At 44.4% G+C, this 21,712-nt stretch overlaps 1 protein-coding gene across 3 annotated transcripts in view; it reads left to right on the top strand.

Annotated features, from left to right (window-relative positions):
- Positions 1-21,712, top strand: part of LOC141154787 (neuronal PAS domain-containing protein 2-like) — a 212,568-nt gene that overhangs the window by 186,310 nt on the left and 4,546 nt on the right. For all 3 annotated transcript variants that reach the window (XM_073641197.1, XM_073641198.1, XM_073641196.1), the window contains exons 14-19: positions 6,968-7,097; positions 7,331-7,437; positions 7,545-7,631; positions 9,259-9,417; positions 10,859-11,053; positions 12,222-12,763. In XM_073641197.1, the coding sequence (XP_073497298.1) occupies positions 6,968-7,097; positions 7,331-7,437; positions 7,545-7,631; positions 9,259-9,417; positions 10,859-11,053; positions 12,222-12,763 (1,220 nt within the window). The remainder of the gene's footprint in view (positions 1-6,967; positions 7,098-7,330; positions 7,438-7,544; positions 7,632-9,258; positions 9,418-10,858; positions 11,054-12,221; positions 12,764-21,712) is intronic.

The following is a 21,712-nucleotide window of genomic DNA, read 5'->3' as shown; positions in this document are numbered from 1 at the left end:
CAACTGGTATCGCCCCGTCATTTACATTATGCTGCGATGTAGCGGCATCACACAGCGCTCTATGGCTGCCCAACCGGTATCGCCCCGTCATTTGCATTATGCTGCGATGTAGTGGCATCACACAGTGATCTATGGCTGCCCAACCGGTATCGCCCCGTCATTTACATTATGCTGCGATGTAGCGGCATCACACACCGATCTATGGCTGCCCAACCGGTATCGCCCCGTCATTTGCATTATGCTGCGATGTAGTGGCATCATACAGTGATCTATGGCTGCCCAACCGGTATCGCCCCTAGTTATTTGCATTATGCCGCGATGTAGCGGTATCACACACCGATCTTTGGCTGCCCAACTGGTATCGCCCCGCCATTTGCATTATGCCGCGATGTAGCGGTATCACACACTGATCTATGGCTGCCCAACCGGTATCGCCCCGTCATTTACATTATGCTGCGATGTAGCGGCATCACACAGTGTTCTATGGCTGACCAACCGGTATCGCCCCTAGTTATTTACATTATGCTGCGATGTAGCGGCATCACACACCGATCTATGGCTGCCCAACTGGTATCGCCCCGTCATTTACATTATGCTGCGATGTAGCGGCATCACACAGTGTTCTATGGCTGACCAACCGGTATCGCCCCTAGTTATTTACATTATGCTGCGATGTAGCGGCATCACACACCGATCTATGGCTGCCCAACTGGTATCGCCCCGTCATTTACATTATGCTGCGATGTAGCGGCATCACACAGCGCTCTATGGCTGCCCAACCGGTATCGCCCCGTCATTTGCATTATGCTGCGATGTAGTGGCATCATACAGTGATCTATGGCTGCCCAACCGGTATCGCCCCTAGTTATTTGCATTATGCCGCGATGTAGCAGTATCACACACCGATCTTTGGCTGCCCAACTGGTATCGCCCCTAGTTATTTGCATTATGCCGCGATGTAGCAGTATCACACACCGATCTTTGGCTGCCCAACTGGTATCGCCCCGCCATTTGCATTATGCTGCGATGTAGCGGCATCACACAGCGCTCTATGGCTGCCCAACCGGTATCGCCCCGTCATTTGCATTATGCTGCGATGTAGTGGCATCACACAGTGATCTATGGCTGCCCAACCGGTATCGCCCCGTCATTTACATTATGCTGCGATGTAGCGGCATCACACACCGATCTATGGCTGCCCAACCGGTATCGCCCCGTCATTTGCATTATGCTGCGATGTAGTGGCATCATACAGTGATCTATGGCTGCCCAACCGGTATCGCCCCTAGTTATTTGCATTATGCCGCGATGTAGCGGTATCACACACCGATCTTTGGCTGCCCAACTGGTATCGCCCCGCCATTTGCATTATGCCGCAATGTAGCGGTATCACACACTGATCTATGGCTGCCCAACCGGTATCGCCCCGTCATTTACATTATGCTGTGATGTAGCGGCATCACACAGTGTTCTATGGCTGACCAACCGGTATCGCCCCTAGTTATTTACATTATGCTGCGATGTAGCGGCATCACACACCGATCTATGGCTGCCCAACTGGTATCGCCCCGTCATTTACATTATGCTGCGATGTAGCGGCATCACACAGTGTTCTATGGCTGACCAACCGGTATCGCCTCTAGTTATTTACATTATGCTGCGATGTAGCGGCATCACACACCGATCTATGGCTGCCCAACTGGTATCGCCCCGTCATTTACATTATGCTGCGATGTAGCGGCATCACACACCGATCTATGGCTGCCCAACCGGTATCGCCCCGTCATTTACATTATGCTGCGATGTAGCGGCATCACACACCGATCTATGGCTGCCCAACCGGTATCGCCTCGTCATTTGCATTATGCTGCGATGTAGCGGCATCACACACCGATCTATGGCTGCCCAACCGGTATCGCCCCGTCATTTACATTATGCTGCGATGTAGCGGCATCACACAGTGTTCTATGGCTGACCAACCGGTATCACCCCTAGTTATTTACATTATGCTGCGATGTAGCGGCATCACACACCGATCTATGGCTGCCCAACTGGTATCGCCCCGTCATTTACATTATGCTGCGATGTAGCGGCATCACACACCGATCTATGGCTGCCCAACTGGTATCGCCCCGTCATTTACATTATGCTGCGATGTAGCGGCATCACACACCGATCTATGGCTGCCCAACCGGTATCGCCCCGTCATTTGCATTATGCTGCGATGTAGTGGCATCACACAGTGATCTATGGCTGCCCAACCGGTATCGCCCCGTCATTTACATTATGCTGTGATGTAGCGGCATCACACACCGATGTATGGCTGCCCAACTGGTATCGCCCCGATCATTTACATTATGCTGCGATGTAGCGGCATCACACACCGATCTATGGCTGCCCAACTGGTATCGCCCCGTCATTTACATTATGCTGCGATGTAGCGGCATCACACACCGATCTATGGCTGCCCAACCGGTATCGCCCCGTCATTTGCATTATGCTGCGATGAAGCGGCATCACACAGTGATCTATGGCTGCCCAACCGGTATCGCCCCGTCATTTACATTATGCTGCGATGTAGCGGCATCACACACCGATCTATGGCTGCCCAACCGGTATCGCCCCGTCATTTGCATTATGCTGCGATGTAGTGGCATCACACAGTGATCTATGGCTGCCCAACCGGTATCGCCCCTAGTTATTTACATTATGCTGCGATGTAGCGGCATCACACACCGATCTATGGCTGCCCAACCGGTATCGCCCCGCCATTTGCATTATGCTGCGATGTAGTGGCATCACACAGTGATCTATGGCTGCCCAACCGGTATCGCCCCGCCATTTACATTATGCTGCGATGTAGCGGCATCACACACCGATCTATGGCTGCCCAACCGGTATCGCCCCGTCATTTGCATTATGCTGCGATGTAGTGGCATCACACAGTGATCTATGGCTGCCCAACCGGTATCGCCCCTAGTTATTTACATTATGCTGCGATGTAGTGGCATCACACACCGATCTATGGCTGCCCAACCGGTATCGCCCCGCCATTTGCATTATGCTGCGATGTAGCGGCATGACACACCGATCTATGGCTGCCCAACTGGTATCGCCCCGTCATTTGCATTATGCTGCGATGTAGCGGCATCACACAGCGCTCTATGGCTGTCCAACCGGTATCGCCCCGTCATTTGCATTATGCTGCGATGTAGCGGCATCACACAGTGATCTATGGCTGCCCAACCGGTATCGCCCCGTCATTTACATTATGCTGCGATGTAGCGGCATCACACAGTGTTCTATGGCTGACCAACCGGTATCGCCCCGTCATTTACATTATGCTGCGATGTAGCGGCATCACACACCGATCTATGGCTGCCCAACTGGTATCGCCCCGTCATTTACATTATGCTGCGATGTAGCGGCATCACACAGCGCTCTATGGCTGCCCAACCGGTATCGCCCCGTCATTTGCATTATGCTGAGATGTAGTGGCATCACACAGTGATCTATGGCTGCCCAACAGGTATCGCCCCGTCATTTACATTATGCTGCGATGTAGCGGCATCACACACCAATCTATGGCTGCCCAACCGGTATTGCCCCGTCATTTGCATTATGCTGCGATGTAGTGGCATCATACAGTGATCTATGGCTGCCCAACCGGTATCGCCCCTAGTTATTTGCATTATGCCGCGATGTAGCGGTATCACACACCGATCTATGGCTGCCCAACTGGTATCGCCCCGCCATTTGCATTATGCTGCAATGTAGCGGCATCACACACCGATCTATGGCTGCCCAACTGGTATCGCCCCGCCATTTGCATTATGCCGCGATGTAGCGGTATCACACACTGATCTATGGCTGCCCAACCGGTATCGCCTCGTCATTTGCATTATGCTGCGATGTAGCGGCATCACACACCGATCTATGGCTGCCCAACCGGTATCGCCCCGTCATTTACATTATGCTGCAATGTAGCGGCATCACACAGTGTTCTATGGCTGACCAACCGGTATCGCCCCTAGTTATTTACATTATGCTGCGATGTAGCGGCATCACACACCGATCTATGGCTGCCCAACTGGTATCGCCCCGTCATTTACATTATGCTGCGATGTAGCGGCATCACACACCGATCTATGGCTGCCCAACCGGTATCGCCCCGTCATTTGCATTATGCTGCGATGTAGTGGCATCACACAGTGATCTATAGCTGCCCAACCGGTATCGCCCCGTCATTTACATTATGCTGTGATGTAGCGGCATCACACACCGATCTATGGCTGCCCAACTGGTATCGCCCCTAGTTATTTACATTATGCTGCGATGTAGCGGCATCACACACCGATCTATGGCTGCCCAACTGGTATCGCCCCATCATTTACATTATGCTGCGATGTAGCGGCATCACACACCGATCTATGGCTGCCCAACCGGTATCGCCCCGTCATTTGCATTATGCTGCGATGTAGTGGCATCACACAGTGATCTATGGCTGCCCAACCGGTATCGCCCCGTCATTTACATTATGCTGCGATGTAGCGGCATCACACACCGATCTATGGCTGCCCAACCGGTATCGCCCCGTCATTTGCATTATGCTGCGATGTAGTGGCATCACATAGTGATCTATGGCTGCCCAACCGGTATCGCCCCTAGTTATTTACATTATGCTGCGATATAGCGGCATCACACACCGATCTATGGCTGCCCAACCGGTATCGCCCCGCCATTTGCATTATGCTGCGATGTAGTGGCATCACACAGTGATCTATGGCTGCCCAACCGGTATTGCCCCGCCATTTGCATTATGCTGCGATGTAGTGGCATCACACACCGATCTATGGCTGCCCAACTGGTATCGCCCCGTCATTTGCATTATGCTGCGATGTAGTGGCATCACACACCGATCTATGGCTGCCCAACTGGTATCGCCCCGTCATTTGCATTATGCTGCGATGTAGTGGCATCACACAGTGATCTATGGCTGTCCAACCGGTATCGCCCCGTCATTTACATTATGCTGTGATGTAGCGGCATCACACACCGATCTATGGCTGCCCAACCGGTATCGCCCCGTCATTTACATTATGCTGCGATGTAGCGGCATCACACACCGATCTATAGCTGCCCAACTGGTATCGCCCCGTCATTTACATTATGCTGCGATGTAGCGGCATCACACACCGATCTATGGCTGCCCAACCGGTATCGCCCCGTCATTTGCATTATGCTGCGATGTAGTGGCATCACACACCGATCTATGGCTGCCCAACTGGTATCGCCCCGTCATTTACATTATGCTGTGATGTAGTGGCATCACACAGTGATCTATGGCTGCCCAACCGGTATCGCCCCTAGTTATTTACATTATGCTGCGATGTAGCGGCATCACACACCGATCTATGGCTGCCCAACTGGTATCGCCCCGTCATTTACATTATGCTGCGATGTAGCGGCATCACACACCGATCTATGGCTGCCCAACCGGTATCGCCCCGTCATTTGCATTATGCTGCGATGTAGTGGCATCACACAGTGATCTATGGCTGCCCAACCGGTATCGCCCCGTCATTTACATTATGCTGTGATGTAGCGGCATCACACACCGATCTATGGCTGCCCAACTGGTATCGCCCCTAGTTATTTACATTATGCTGCGATGTAGCGGCATCACACACCGATCTATGGCTGCCCAACTGGTATCGCCCCGTCATTTACATTATGCTGCGATGTAGCGGCATCACACACCGATCTATGGCTGCCCAACCGGTATCGCCCCGTCATTTGCATTATGCTGCGATGTAGTGGCATCACACAGTGATCTATGGCTGCCCAACCGGTATCGCCCCGTCATTTACATTATGCTGCGATGTAGCGGCATCACACACCGATCTATGGCTGCCCAACCGGTATCGCCCCGTCATTTGCATTATGCTGCGATGTAGTGGCATCACATAGTGATCTATGGCTGCCCAACCGGTATCGCCCTAGTTATTTACATTATGCTGCGATATAGCGGCATCACACACCTATCTATGGCTGCCCAACCGGTATCGCCCCGCCATTTGCATTATGCTGCGATGTAGTGGCATCACACAGTGATCTATGGCTGCCCAACCGGTATCGCCCCGCCATTTGCATTATGCTGCGATGTAGTGGCATCACACACCGATCTATGGCTGCCCAACTGGTATCGCCCCGTCATTTGCATTATGCTGCGATGTAGTGGCATCACACACCGAACTATGGCTGCCCAACTGGTATCGCCCCGTCATTTGCATTATGCTGCGATGTAGTGGCATCACACAGTGATCTATGGCTGTCCAACCGGTATCGCCCCGTCATTTACATTATGCTGTGATGTAGCGGCATCACACACCGATCTATGGCTGCCCAACCGGTATCGCCCCGTCATTTGCATTATGCTGCGATGTAGTGGCATCACACACCGATCTATGGCTGCCCAACTGGTATCGCCCCGTCATTTACATTATGCTGCGATGTAGCGGCATCACACACCGATCTATGGCTGCCCAACCGGTATCGCCCCGTCATTTGCATTATGCTGCGATGTAGTGGCATCACACACCGATCTATGGCTGCCCAACTGGTATCGCCCCGTCATTTACATTATGCTGCGATGTAGTGGCATCACACAGTGATCTATGGCTGCCCAACCGGTATCGCCCCTAGTTATTTACATTACGCTGCGATGTAGCGGCATCACACAGCGATCTATGGCTGCCCAACCAGTTTCGCAGCCAAAGTAACCGGGCTGCCCCAGCCTGAATGTCACTCATTGAAGGCTCCTAATTAAAATTAAGATTATTTTAGTTGGCTACTGTAAGAAAATGCAGATCACTAAGTTCTGGATGGAGTGAATTATACAACAAATGTACTTGTATTTTATTACTTACCTGCATTGAATTAATAACTTTATTGTCTTCTCTTCTAGAATCAGATCCAAAACACCTATCTAGATATTAGGCAATGTACAAATAACCAGGAGCCGAGCAGGGAAGGAGTGTCTGTGTCGTCACACAGTTCCCGCAGATCGTCCCACACGGCCCTTTCAGACTCTGCCTGTATGTATTCTCCGGCATTGCATCAAACGCTTCTTGTTCTTTATTGCACCTTATTTATTCAACACCAATGTATTATCTTATGTTCTATATTAGCGGTGCATTGCCAGTTCTGTCCTAGAGTAGTACAGTGTATATATATATATATATATATATATATATATATATATATATATATATATATATATATATTACTGTATATATTTCTCCTAATGTAACTTTCTGATGTGTTTTAGCCACGTCGTCCATGCGACATACAGAAGCCAGTACTCCTTCTAGACACTCCATGACTCTGAACCAGCAAGACATGCCCCAAATAAGAATGGCACCCAATGCAAACCAGGTATATACATATGTGTGACTATAATAATGCAAGGCAGCTATTACATGTGCAAAACATATTCCTTGAACTATGATTTCATTAATAAAATCATCTTTGTTTTTCTGTAGTCGGTGGTAACTTCTCAACCTTCCACTGAACATATATCCCAACATCATGTTGCACAGCCGACTATTTCTCCACAGCAAGCCATCATGGTAAATATGAAGATAAAATGTCGCCAGAAGACTGGGATCATTCCACATTTTTGCAATGAGACATTTGATAAAATGTATAGATCTTTATTTTACAACAAACCACTTGAAGGAACAGAACTTAATGAAGCACTCCTCCTCCTCCTCCCATTAAAGTTTTTATCCTCTTAATATATTGTAATCATCATATTACATGGCACTGTGTAATTACAATTGCTCATTTTGCCTTTCTTCCCAGATAATTCTTCTATTTTCCATTAGGTGATTAAAAACTGACTAGCTGAATCCTTCTAAGCTCTATGTAGAAACAGGAGGTCAATTTTCCCTGTGTGACTCATGAGTCACTGCAAAAAAGTCAATGGCAGGGGGAGGGGGAGCAGCTGGGTCAGGAGCTGAAGAGGGGGATGATTTCTGCAGGGACAAGAGACTTCCTGTTTCTACAGAGAGCAGAGAAAAGAGAATAATTAGCTGTGTAGAAAGGCAAAATGAGCAATTGTAAGTGCACAGTGCTATATAATATGATTGCAATATATTAAAAGGTTAAAAACTTTGATGGGAGAGCTTCTTTAATGCAATATTATTTATACTGTGACCCATAAACACTCAGCATTACCGCATGTTGCCTTCACGTGGCACTATCACATTATTGCATTGCTTCTTTGAGAGAATTGTTTCTCTACTGGATTCTGCATAACTTCAATACAAGCCTCAGTATAAAATTATAAGCAATCAGATTTTAAGTATGAGCCCATAACAGTCCATAGGCACCTTATTCCATATCCTTAGGACATGGATCCATAATATGGCCGGTAGCATGTACCCTAACTTTTCAACTTGTCCTGTGCATCACATTTTACCTTACAGTGACCTTAAACTACCCATAGAAATAGTAATTGTTCAAGTATTCAGGTAATAAGTATTGCTAAAAATAACATAGCTCTAGTATTAAAATGGAGAATTACCATCAATTTATTCATTAGAAAGACAAAAAGTGTGTCTGCACTTTTACAAATATAACACTATTTATGGCAGTTGCTGTATATGACTTGTATCCTGCATTTTAGCAATTTTTCCCTCTGCACTAGAAGCCTCAGCAGTTTTCCTTCCTTTCTCCTTCTGCTACAGTCTCCCTCCAGATTCTTCACCTTCCTTTCACCATAGTCTTACTATAGCCAGCACTGAAGACAGACTTGCAGACAGATTTGAGCAGTTTTCTTTTACAGTGAATAATGGGTGCAGGGAAACAGGCAGATTTCTTTAATAGATTACAAAGTGCCTTCAACATGAAAGTATGTTGCTGATTTATAAAAAATAAAACTTGTACTACTTAAGGATTATATGAGGTACATTTGACGCACAGGCCAGTGATTATTATATGCTCATTTAAAATTAACCACTTACTTTATGCAACAAGTTTTATTTAAAAAAACAAACAAACGCATGAATATTTATTCATTTATTGATTAATGTATTGATTGATGTGTTTTAATTACTAGTGGATTCAAGGATGCGAGACTAATGCAGTCTGCATATGTCCTGAGATAAACACTTTACAACTTTTTCCTTGATTGTCTTGTTACATATGATTTAAAACCATCCACTGAACACCAGCTTCTTCTCTGTTCTGCAGCCGGTTTGTCATTACCCCAGTCACCTCGGAATGGTGACTCAACTGAAGGAACAGCTGGAAGAGAGGACGCGGATATTACAGGCAGACATCAAAACGCAACAGCAAGAACTAGACGTCTTAAAGGAACAGCTACTGCTGGTGCAGGACTCCAATTTGCAGGTATCAATCATAAGGTCTATTTAACAGGAACCTGTCAATGACTTGGGTGATACTTGTGTGAAATTTAGAGGGAACCAGTCACCTTGAAAAGTGCCATTTACCTGCAGATATAAGGGAAATTGTACAAATAAATAGAATGCAAACGCTGTATAGTCAACTTACACGAAAAGCAGCAACAGGGAGAAAATAAGGTTTTACATTCCCTGTAGCCGCTGGCTTCCAGTCATTAAAGCGGCGCAGGCGGCGGTTACCAGTCACCGCTCACTATACTGTAATTAGTCCCCAGCACTTTGATTCACAGCTTGCTCTGCACACTCGTGCTACATAACGGGCTGTCAATCAATGTACCAGGGAGTGATTACAGCCGCGCTCACTGTATACTGAGCAGTGGCTGTAACCATTCCCTGCTCCACCACTATGGCAGGAAGCGAGCGGCTACAAGGAGAAAAAAACATCATTTTCTCCCTGTCACAGGTTTAAAAACTATTTACCTGCAGATTAAGTCTATATCTACAGGTGAATAGCATTTCTCGAGGTGACCAGTTCCCTTTCAGGGGTCATCTCATCTTTTTAAATTGGTAAAACTGAGAGAGCGCAAGAGCGAGAGAGACTAAAGCTCGGGTGCCCATTCATTACTATGGGGTTCAGGTTCTGGTTAAAGTTCGGGTTCACTTCTGGTTCCAGAATCGAACTTCGGTCTAAAGTTCGGCTTAACTTAAACTTCTACGGGTCCGCTCATCCCTACTCCTACTCTCTTTTCTAAAGAATGGATAGATTTTTAATTCCATAGTTTACTGCTTGTTGCCTCGGGTAGCGCTCACATCTGCAGTCTATCAGCGGTGTTCAGATTTCTAAGCATGGAGTGGAGAGTAGGGCTTGTAAGTTCTTTGCTGTAGAGCTTGTAAGCGTTACTCCGAAACTGTATGGATCGTTAGATCTGGCCAGCCTCAATGTCTGTGCACTCTTTCAATGCAGCAGAGACAATGTTGCCTCTGCTTGCAACATCGGAAAGCGCACAGTTCTGGCCAATGGCTTAGCCATGACACTGGTCCAAATTGTCAATCATTAGGAGAGTACTGTTCTCTAGAAGGTTGTAAGCTGGGAGGCAGGAGAGCGGTGGGATCCTGAAGATAGAACGGTCCCACTATCTTCACCTCCGCTGATCAGCTGGTTCGGCGATCGTGTCAATTCTTTTTCTTTGGCTCGATATCTCGATTTTCTTAGCAGCGGTGCTAGTATTGTAGTATTATCATCCCATTAACTTGAACATGGAGGCTTATGGAGTGGGGTTTTCCTGATGAGCCACCCTTTTTAGCACCATTTTGGTGGTGACTCTGACCAAGTAACAACAATATATATATTGGTTGAATATATTTCATTTGGATAGTAATGTCTTACATGTGAAAAAAATATTCTTCTTCTTTGTCTTTTTTGTGTGAAGATGTTTATGCAGCAACCAATATCAATGGGATTCAATAATGTCCAGCAGTCTGATTCGAGAAGGGTCTCACGCCCGTCTGGAGTAGCGGCCAGGCAAGGTCTGGAAATGGGAAAGAAATCGCAGTCGATGATGAGTTCCAAACGCTTTTGTGGATCTCAGATAACCTCCGCTCAACAATATGTTACACCAAATCAGGTAACTGAGACTTCTACATCCATCATGTTGTCAACTAATTACATTGAAGCTTCTGATCTTTGATGTCTATCTGCTTTGGTCATAAAGGGGGGTCTTGCCTAGGGAGGTCCACATGGTGTAATAGGACAAATGTGGGTCCCCTGCTTATAAGATGTTGTAAGGCAAAGCCTTTTTGGGTGCAGTCTTATATTAAGTAGGCCAACTGTGATAAAATGTATTAGATTCCGGAATCTGTGTGGATGTAGGGATACAATAATAGAAATAGATCCCATTTGTAATTATTATTTAAACCTACTGTTAAAGCATCATTTGTCACAATACAGATTGTTTACCTTATTAAATAGATATCTTAGATCTGTTGAGGCTGGTGTACTTACTTTGAAATTCATGTCAAGCTATGGACTTATTGACATTTTAAACTCAATCTCCGCCCACTTAATGTGATTGACAGAGACTGAATACCCACAGTTGTAACTCACAGCTCTAACTCTATAGCCAGAGTCAAAATGCTTATCTAAATAGGCATCCAATCTGATGAGGATTTTCAAAAGAAGTACATTAGCTTCATCAGGAACAGACTATCTGTTTAATAATGTATGTAGTTTGTACTGTGAAATCTTTTGACAGATCTAAATTTAAGTAGCATTTTTGCAACGTGTATCTCAAATACAGGGCTACAGCCTGCACTATGTTATATTTAGTCCAAGGAATAAAAAAAAATACTTAAAGGGCATATGACATGAAAAAATAACCCATTGATTAAATTAGGTTTTTGTGTTACATTTTTTAGAAATGATTTTTTTTACATGTCACTGTATTTAAAAGAAAAAAAATAATTAGCAAATTTCACAGTGGCTTATTTTAGTTTTCAGTAGGCTCATTGTCATCAGAGGCAGAATTACAATGACAGGTAACACTTTTATACACAGCTGATAAAACAGGATCCAAGGTGATATCACAGTTCTAGCAGCCCCCCTCCCTTCATAATGACAGCACCTAGTTAAAATGTGAATTAGCGGTGTATTCTAGATGTTTAATACATATATTTTAATGCATACAACTATTTGCAGTTATATAGCTAAAATTGCGATTTAATAATCTATTACTAGATATATTGCTTTTATCATCAATTAACAGCTGCTCATTTCTATTTTGCATGTAAAAAAAGAACACAACTCACCAGCAGCACTCCCAAAGTCAGCAACACCAACACACTCAGCAAATACAACAGCAGGCATCGCAACACCAGCATCAGCAAATACAGCAACCAACGGGGCAGCACCAGCATCAGCAAATACAGCAGCAAGTGCCACAGCACCAGCATCAGCAAATACAACAAGCGCCGCAACAGCAGCATCAGCAGGTCCAGCAAGCACAACAGCAACTACAGCACCAGCAACTACAGCACCAGCTCCAGCAGCAGCAGCAGCAGCAACAGCAACAACAGCAACAGCTACAGAAGCAACAGCAGCTGCAGAAACATCAGCACCAGCAGCAACAGTTACAAAGGCAACAGCGGATGATAAGAGCAAACCAGACGCAGCAGACAGCTGTATTACAGACTCATAGCAACATTGTGATGCCCCTGTATAATAATACTATGATGTTCTCACAAACTCACACCCCCGCTACTGCTTCTTCTTCACGGATTTCATCAGATAATGTGGACAGATCTCAATCATCTGATTTCACTCAAGACAGGCATTTGAGGTACACAATGTGATTATCTCTCAAACTACAGCTATAAGTATGTATGTGTCCTGCACAGTTTATAAGATATTTACACAATTAGGCACCTATAATTTTTTTACTTAAATGCAATTATTTTGGCCTAAAAATGAATTTTGAAATTAGATTTCATTAAAAATGTTGCACTGCTTGTCTTATAAATCTGTCACCACTTTGGAGTTATCAGACCTCTACTATGGCCATACAGGGTATAGAAAAGTAAATCTATACATAACTGTGTGGCCCATAGTAGAGGTTTGATAGCAGAGAAAATCGCTTTAATCAACTCTATTTTGTACAGGCTTGGCGTCTGGGGGACGCCAAGCAGTCCCTGCCTATGTGCTTATTATTCCCCCAAATCCCCGACTATATGCTTAATTATCGTATTTCCCCCCTCCCCTGCACGTCACAGGGCCTTGTGACGTTCACTGTGCTCCCTGACCTCTCGGGCATGCGCAAAGCACCGCTCACATAGAGTGTGCTTTGCTTCGTGCCAGACCATCTGTCCTTGCACTGCGTAGCAGGGTTCTATTGCACAGGCGCCAGGAAGTGACACAGACTCCCCGACACCTGTGCAATAGAAACCTGCGGCGCAGTGCATAGGCAGACAGGGCTGGGAAGAAGCAAAGCGCGGTCTATGTGAGCGGCGCTTTGCGCATGCCCGGGCAGTCAGGTGTTACACGCATGCCGCCTAAGTTCAGATATGGGCGAGACCGGTTACATGAATTCATTGGAATCCTGGGGGAACCGTTACTCCGGGCGACCAAAGGTTGCTGCTTCCCTCAGGCACACGATAGATTCAGTTGCTGACCAGACACATCTGACAAGAGTCTTCATAAACGGTAGAACAGTAACATTTAATGAGGCCCAGCCAGTGCAATGCAAATGTCTCTTTGAGCAACAGGCTCCAGTAATAACAGTACAGTCTCCTTTGCAGCACAGCAGTACATAGTCTATTATCCGGTAGCACAGTACAGCACAGTTTTAATGCATACACAACCACAGGCTTTTCCTTCACAAGGACTCAAAAGTACACAACATTCTTTATCCTGCATGGAGATGGAGGGGGGGTGAAGCGTGTGATGACGGAGATGATCTCTATGACAGGCTTCCTTCCAGTCCTTATCTTCCTGGCCGATAATACTCCACACTGTTAGCTTAGGGAGTCTAACTGACCTTTGTTTAGCTTCCCTCCTGACCTGAATTCTGTTCACTTGACTTCTGTGAGATACAGATCATAATCCACCTTTCTCTTCAGCTCCAACCAGACAGTAAACAACTTCTCCACAATCCCCCTGGGGCTCTGCTAAAACACTCCCCTTCTTCTGTGACTGTGTTAACCTCTCTAGTTGCTGGATGCTTCTGGAGCACAATACTACCTGTCCCCTGTGCTTGTGTTACTTCTAATAGTTGCTGAATGCTTTTAAAGCAACAGCACTACTTCTGCATGTCACACTCTGCAACTGCACTACTTCTACATGTCACACAGTGCACATCACAGGGCCTGTCACAGAGCCCTGTGACGTGCAGGGCGGGGAGAATATGATAATTAAGCATATAGGCGGGGATTTGGGGGAATAATAAGCACATAGGCGGGGATTGCTTGGCCAAGCCTGTACAAAATAGAATTGATTAAAGCGCTTTTTTCTGCAATCAGACCTCTACTATAGGCCATACAGGTAAGTATAGATATACTTTTCTATACCCTGTATGCCCATAGTAGAGGTCTGATATTTCCAAAGTGGTCACCGATTTCCTTTACGCCTTGTTGTTCCCCTGCTCATTGCTGTCTGTAGATTGAGATTAACTCTGAAACTGTCAGTGAGCTCACAGGGACTTTCTAACTCTATTATCAGTTTATTACTGAACTCCTCTAATTTGATTTATGACCATAAACTGAACTTTTATGTCTTCATAAATTAGCTGAGAGGAGCTCACATTGTGTCTGTGTACTTAGCCTGCAGTATACGTTGGGACTCGTTCTTTGGGTGATCGTCAGACTATTTAGACTACACGATTATCGTGAATGAGCACTCCTAGTTCATGATAATCATGCAGGGTAAATGGACTTTACATAGCCACTCTATTGCTGAAGATTGAGTTATCAAAGGCAAATTGTGTCCTTTTTTAGTCAAATTCAATTTAAAAATGATTTTCATTACAAAATACATGCATTTAAAGGGAATCTGTCCATAGGATCACACCTCCTAAACCATATGGGCATGTAAGACCATAGAAATCCACATTTTTCTTTTATGTAAATGAGCTGTTCAGGACTATGGGCCGGACATAGAACTCCCTGAGAATCTGCCTCCAGAGCTTATTTTAAATAAAATAAGGCATTACCAGTGTGAGACATGTAATGACTGACAGTCTGCTATTATAATCACACACAGCTCTGCAGTGAGATAAGAGCAAACACAGTACAGCAGAAGGGAGCTTTGCCTCATTACAAAAACATTTACAGCACCACCTGTCCTTTCATAGAGCTGGCAATTTTGCTGCAGAACTGTGCCTGATTATAACCAACACAGTACAGCAGAGTTGAACCTTGTCTCATTACAAACACAACAAGCATGTCTGCAGTTGTTTCTAACAGTAGCTCTGCTATTTTGTCCCTCCCCCTACACTGGCTGCTTGTGAGATGGAAGCTGAAGCACTATGAGATGACACCTGCAGCTGGAAACATTTTTGTAAAGAGACAAAGTTCACTTCTGCTGTACTGTGTTAGTTCTGATCTCACTGCCGAACTGTGTGTGATTATAACTAACACAGTACAGCAGAGTTGAACATTGTCTCATTGCAAACACAATGACATGTTGCCTGTAGCATGGAAGCTGAAGCACTCTAAGAGGACAAATGTGGTAGTACGACAAAAGAGAACTCTGCCTCATTACACTGTTAGCTCTGCTGTACTGTGTTACTTCTGATTTCACTGCAGAGCTGTGTATCATCATGAGAACAAAGTGTCAGTTATTATATGTCTCACACTGATAATGCCCCCTTTCATTTTAATAAACTCTGGAGGCAGATTCTCAGGGAGATCTATGTCCCGCCCATAGCCTGGAACAGCTCATTTACATATAAGAAAAACATGGATTTCTCTGGAATAAGACATTGGATTGCAGATGCCCATATAGACAGCTTAGGAGAGTTGATCCTAGTTACAGATTCCTTTAAAGTAGAAAAAATAAAATATGCCCAGAAGATGTCCATATGTTTCAATTCAAAACAGTGCCAATAAGACCAATATACAGTATCACATCCTTTGTCTTCATGTGTTCATCCATGATTGCCTCTTCAATATAAGCCCCTTATCTTAACCCATTCCCGACATTGGACATACCAGTAAGTCTTATTTTGCAGTGCGTTCCCGCAAATGGACATACTGGTACGTCCTGGCGATTGTGCGGGCACAGGAGCGGTGCCCATACGATCGACGCCGGGAGCTCAGCTTAAGTGGTAGCTGAGACCGGGCTGTCTCTGCCTGGAGCAGTGCTCGCCTCACTCTGGGCTGTTTAACTCCCTAAATGCTGCGATCAATAGCGATTGCAGTATTTAGAAGGCAGGGAGAGGGAGGGGGCTCCCTCTCCCGTCCGATCGGTACATCGGCAACGTCATCGTGGGGACCCGATGGTTGCCATGACAGCAGGAGGTCACATATCGACCCCCTGATCTGTGAGCTAAGCATGGTCTAAGAGGCTGCTGTCAGTGTAAAACCAACAGATATAATGCATTGCAGTGCTGCTCCATTGTAATGCATTATACCAGTGATCAGAGTTAAAAAAAAGTAAGTCCCATAGAGGGACTAGGTAAAAAGTTTAAAAAAAACTTTAAAACATTTTTAAAATGTATTTTTTTTAAAAAAAATCACAAAATAAATAAAAAAAATAAAACAAAATATTATACCCATAAATATGTATATTTATGTAAAAACAAAAAGAGTACACATATTTGGTATCGCCGCGTCCGGAATGACAAAAACAAAAGTGGCAAAAAATTATGCTTTTTCATCATACCGCCAAATAAAAAGTGGACTAATACACAATCAAAATTGGTGACGCTGAAAACTCCAGGGGAGGAGTCCTGAGGAGATAATTTGCATATTCCCACTGCATTTTGGGGTAAGTGAAGAGTCTCCGCGAGCTCAAAGAACACTGGATTTTGGCTGTTGGAGCTGAAAAGAGGACATCGGTAAACCAGGGGAGGAGTCCTGAGGAGATAATTTGCATATTCCCACTGCATTTTGGGGTAAGTGAAGAGTCTCCGCGAGCTCAAAGAACACTGGATTTTGGCTGTTGGAGCTGAAAAGAGGACATCGGTAAACCAGGGGAGGAGTCCTGAGGAGATAATTTGCATATTCCCACTGCATTTTGGGGTAAGTGAAGAGTCTCCGCGAGCTCAAAGAACACTGGATTTTGGCTGTTGGAGCTGAAAAGAGGACATCGGTAAACCAGGGGAGGAGTCCTGAGGAGATAATTTGCATATTCCCACTGCATTTTGGGGTAAGTGAAGAGTCTCCGCGAGCTCAAAGAACACTGGATTTTGGCTGTTGGAGCTGAAAAGAGGACATCGGTAAAGCTTTGAAGCTTTTTTTTTAAGCTTTTTTCACTGTTTTCAGAACATTAACAATAAGAACATGGAAGAGTCCAGGAGCCATTTGGTGAGCTGCATATCCTGCTACATGTTCACAGACTTGCCAGTGGAAAAGCCAGACTTCACATGCCAGAAATGCAAGCTTGTGTCCCTGTTGGAGGAAAAGTTGCGAAATCTAGAAGAGAGGTTAACTACCTTGAAAATCATTAAGGAAGGTGAAGAGTTCTTAGACAGAGCAGAATTATCTCTTCATGATTCAGAAAGAGAAGAAATTCGAACTGCACCTGACGAAACAGAGGAATGGAAGCATGTGACCCACAGAAGCAGGAGGATCGAGAGGCAGTCAGCACCCATACTGCTCAGGAACCAGTACCAGGCTCTCACACAGGAGAACCATGAAGAAATACAGCAAGATAAGACTTTGCCAGCAATGAATAACCTTGTAAGCCCTCAGAATCCTCCTGGAGATGGAGAAAGAAGAATGTTGTGAAGAAAAAACGGAGAGTGGTGGTCATGGGGGATTCCCTGCTAAGAGGAACAGAGGCCGCTATCTGCAGACCAGACATAACCTCAAGAGAAATGTGCTGTCTTCCAGGAGCAAAAATTAAAGATGTGTCTGACAGGATATCAAGACTCTTCAGACCTACAGATCACTACCCATTCCTGCTAATACATGTGGGGACAAATGACACCGCAAGAAAGGACCTGGAAACCATCTGCAGTGACTTTGAAGACTTAGGCAAGAAAGTGAAAGAATTGGGAGCGCAGGTGGTCTTCTCATCCATCCTCCCAGTGGATGGCCATGGAACAATGAGGTGGAATAAGATTCTACAGGTGAACAACTGGCTACGTCGATGGTGCCGTCAACAAGGATTTGGATTTCTGGATCACGGAATGAATTACCTATACGATGGAATACTTGCTAGAGATGGGGTGCACCTTACGAAGACTGGAAAACATGTATTTGGAAGTCGCCTTGCTACACTCATCAGAAGAGCTTTAAACTAGAACAATGTGGGAAGGGAAGCAAAAGGCCAGAAAAAGCCATACAGCTGACAAATACTATTGAGATCTCTGCTACTGGAAGTGGAAAAGAAGAACAAAGACAAAAAAATCTAAATAATAAAAATATGGGAGGAAGAGAAACCAATCACAAACTAAAATGTTTTTATACAAATGCACAAAGCATGGGCAACAAACAAGGAGAATTGGAACTACTAATGCAGGAAAAGGAATATGATGTCATTGGAATCACTGAAACTTGGTGGGACGATACACATGATTGGAATAAAAGGCTAAAAGGATACAACTTATTTGCAAGAAACAGACTTGATAAACGAGGAGGAGGTGTTGCATTGTATATTAGAAAAGCGTATATCTGCACAGAGATTGAAGCTTCAGAGACTGGGAGTTCTGTGGAAACTGTTTGGGTAAGAATACAAGGAGAGAACAACGGAAAGGACACCATTGTAGGCATTTACTACAGGCCACCTGGGTAAGCTGAAGATATGGATGAGCTCTTTATGTATCAAATGACCAAGTTCTCCAAAAAATATGACGTAGTGGTCATGGGAGATTTCAACTATCCAGACATTTGTTGGGAATCTCTCTCAAGTAAAACTAACAGGTCAAGCAAATTCTTATCCTCTCTTGCTGACAACTTTATCTTCCAAAAGGTAGGGGAGAAAACAAGGGGATCTGCTACTTTGGATCTAATCCTTATAAACAGGGAGGAAATGGTTGAGGAGGTAAAGGTGGCTGGGACCCTAGGAGGCAGCGATCATGCTATTATAGAATTTTGGATAACTAGAGGAGGAAGACATGTGAAGACTCAAACTTCAAGGTTAGATTTTAGAAAGGCAGATTTTAAGAGACTCAGAAAGAGAATAGGAGGGATCCAATGGCTGGATGTCCTTAAGGACAAAAATGTCCAGGAAGGATGGGAAATTTTTAAAAATGAGATTCTCAAAGCACAATCGTTAACAATCCCGAAAAGTAGGAAGAATGGGAAGCATTTAAGGAAACCAGGATGGATGAACACAGAACTTAAACACATGCTAAAAAGAAAGAAAGAAATGTTTATTAAATGGAAAGAGGGAGGCATATCTAAAGAAGATTATAATGCAGTCTGCAGATCCTGCAGGGCACGTATCAGGTTAGCTAAAGCTGACAATGAATTAAGGCTTGCAAGAAATGTCAAAAGCAATAAAAAAGGATTTTGGGGGTATGTCAAAAGAAAAGTCAAAGATGCTATAGGATTTTTACAGGATGAAAATGGAGAAATGGTAAGAGAGGATGTTGAGAAGGCCGAACTTTTTAATTCCTATTTTGCATCTGTTTTCTCTCAGAAAGAAAATGTAACATCAACTGATCTTCACTGTCCTTTTAAAGGAATAGAGGAATCCAAGTTATCAGTAAACAGAAAGATTGTGAGGGAATTTTTAGCTAACATAAATGAGTTCAAGTCTCCAGGTCCAGATGAATTACACCCCAGAGTACTGAAGGAGATTGTAGAAGAAATTTTAGAACCACTCTCCATAATCTTTGAAAATTCTTGGAGAACAGGAGAAGTCCCAGAAGACTGGAGAAGAGCAAATGTTGTTCCTATCTTCAAAAAGGGGAAGAAGGTGGACCCAGGGAACTATAGGCCGGTGAGTCTGACTTCTATACCAGGAAAGATCTTTGAACAAATTATTAAACAACATGTATGTAAGTACATGGATAAGAATGAAGTGATTAACCAGAGTCAGCATGGGTTTGTAACTAACAAGTCATGTCAGACTAACTTAATTTCCTTCTATGACAGAATCACTGACTGGGTGGATCAGGGAAATGCTGTAGATATAGTATATCTTGACTTCAGCAAAGCATTTGACAAAGTATCTCACATCATCCTTATTGAAAAAATGACCAAGTATGCAATGGACCAGGCAACTGTTAGGTGGATTCATAACTGGCTTAGTGATCGGACTCAAAGGGTGGTTGTAAATGGCTTCATATCCAGCTGGATGAATGTCTCAAGTGGGGTACCACAGGGCTCCGTCCTGGGACCTGTATTGTTCAACATCTTTATCAATGATTTAGATGAAGGAATTGAGGGTAAACTGATTAAATTTGCTGATGACACAAAGCTAGGAGGGATAGCTAATACTAGAGAAGAGAGAGAGAGGATTCAAAAAGACCTAAATAAACTGGAGCAGTGGGCAGCAACCAACAGAATGGTTTTTAACAGGGAAAAATGCAAAGTACTACATCTGGGCAATAAAAATGAAAAAAGCATATACAGAATGGGAGGAATAGAGCTAAGCAACAGTACATGTGAAAAAGACTTAGGTATACTAATAGATCATAGACTGAACATGAGTCAACAGTGTGATGCAGCAGCAAAAAAGGCAAATACAATTCTGGGATGTATTAACAGAAGCATACAGTCTAGATCATGTGAAGTCATTATCGGTCTTTACTCCTCTTTGGTCAGACCTCATCTGGAATACTGTGTACAGTTTTGGGCACCACATTTTAAAAAAGACATCGACAAACTGGAGCAAGTTCAGAGAAGAGCGACCAGAATGGTGACTGGTCTGCAAACCATGTCCTATGAGGAACGGTTGCAGGATTTGGGAATGTTTAGCTTGCAAAAAAGAAGACTGAGAGGAGACTTAATAGCTGTCTACAAATATGTCAAGGGCTGTCACATTGTAGAAGGATCATCTTTATTCTCATTTGCACAAGGAAAGACTATAAGCAATGGGATGAAACTAAATGGGAGGAGACACAGATTAGATATTAGAAAAAACTTTTTGACAGTTAGGGTGATTAATGAGTGGAACAGGCTGCCACGAGAGGTGGTGAGTTCCCCTTCAATGGACGTCTTCAAACAGAGGCTGGACAGACATCTGTCTGAGATGATCTAGTGAATCCTGCTTTGAGCAGGGGGTTGGACCAGATGACCCAGGAGGTCCCTTCCAACTCTACCATTCTATGATTCTATGATCTTGTCCTGCAAAAAACGAGCCGCAAAACAGCTCCATCAGCAGAGAAATAAAAAAGTTATAGCTCTGAGTATAGCGACACAAAAACAATTCTTTTTTCTAAAAAATTGTTTTTATTGTGTAAAAGCATCAAAACATAAAAAAACTTATGTACATGTGATATCGCTGTAATCGTACTTACCTGAAGAATAAAGCTGCCTTATCAATTTTACCACACGGTGAACGACATAAAAGAAACAATGCCTGAATTGTTGGTTTTTGTTCATTCTGCCTCCCAAAAATCAGAATAGAAAGTGATCAAAAAATGTCATGTGCCCAAAAATGATACTGATAAAAACGTCAA

This window comes from Phyllobates terribilis, unplaced genomic scaffold (genome assembly GCF_046119375.1).
Source record: "Phyllobates terribilis strain yellow unplaced genomic scaffold, ASM4611937v1 Scaffold_7__3_contigs__length_470593459, whole genome shotgun sequence".
Classification (NCBI taxonomy): Eukaryota; Metazoa; Chordata; class Amphibia; order Anura; family Dendrobatidae; genus Phyllobates; species Phyllobates terribilis.
Note: the sequence above shows the minus strand (reverse complement) of the source record. Positions and strands in the feature narration are given on the sequence as shown.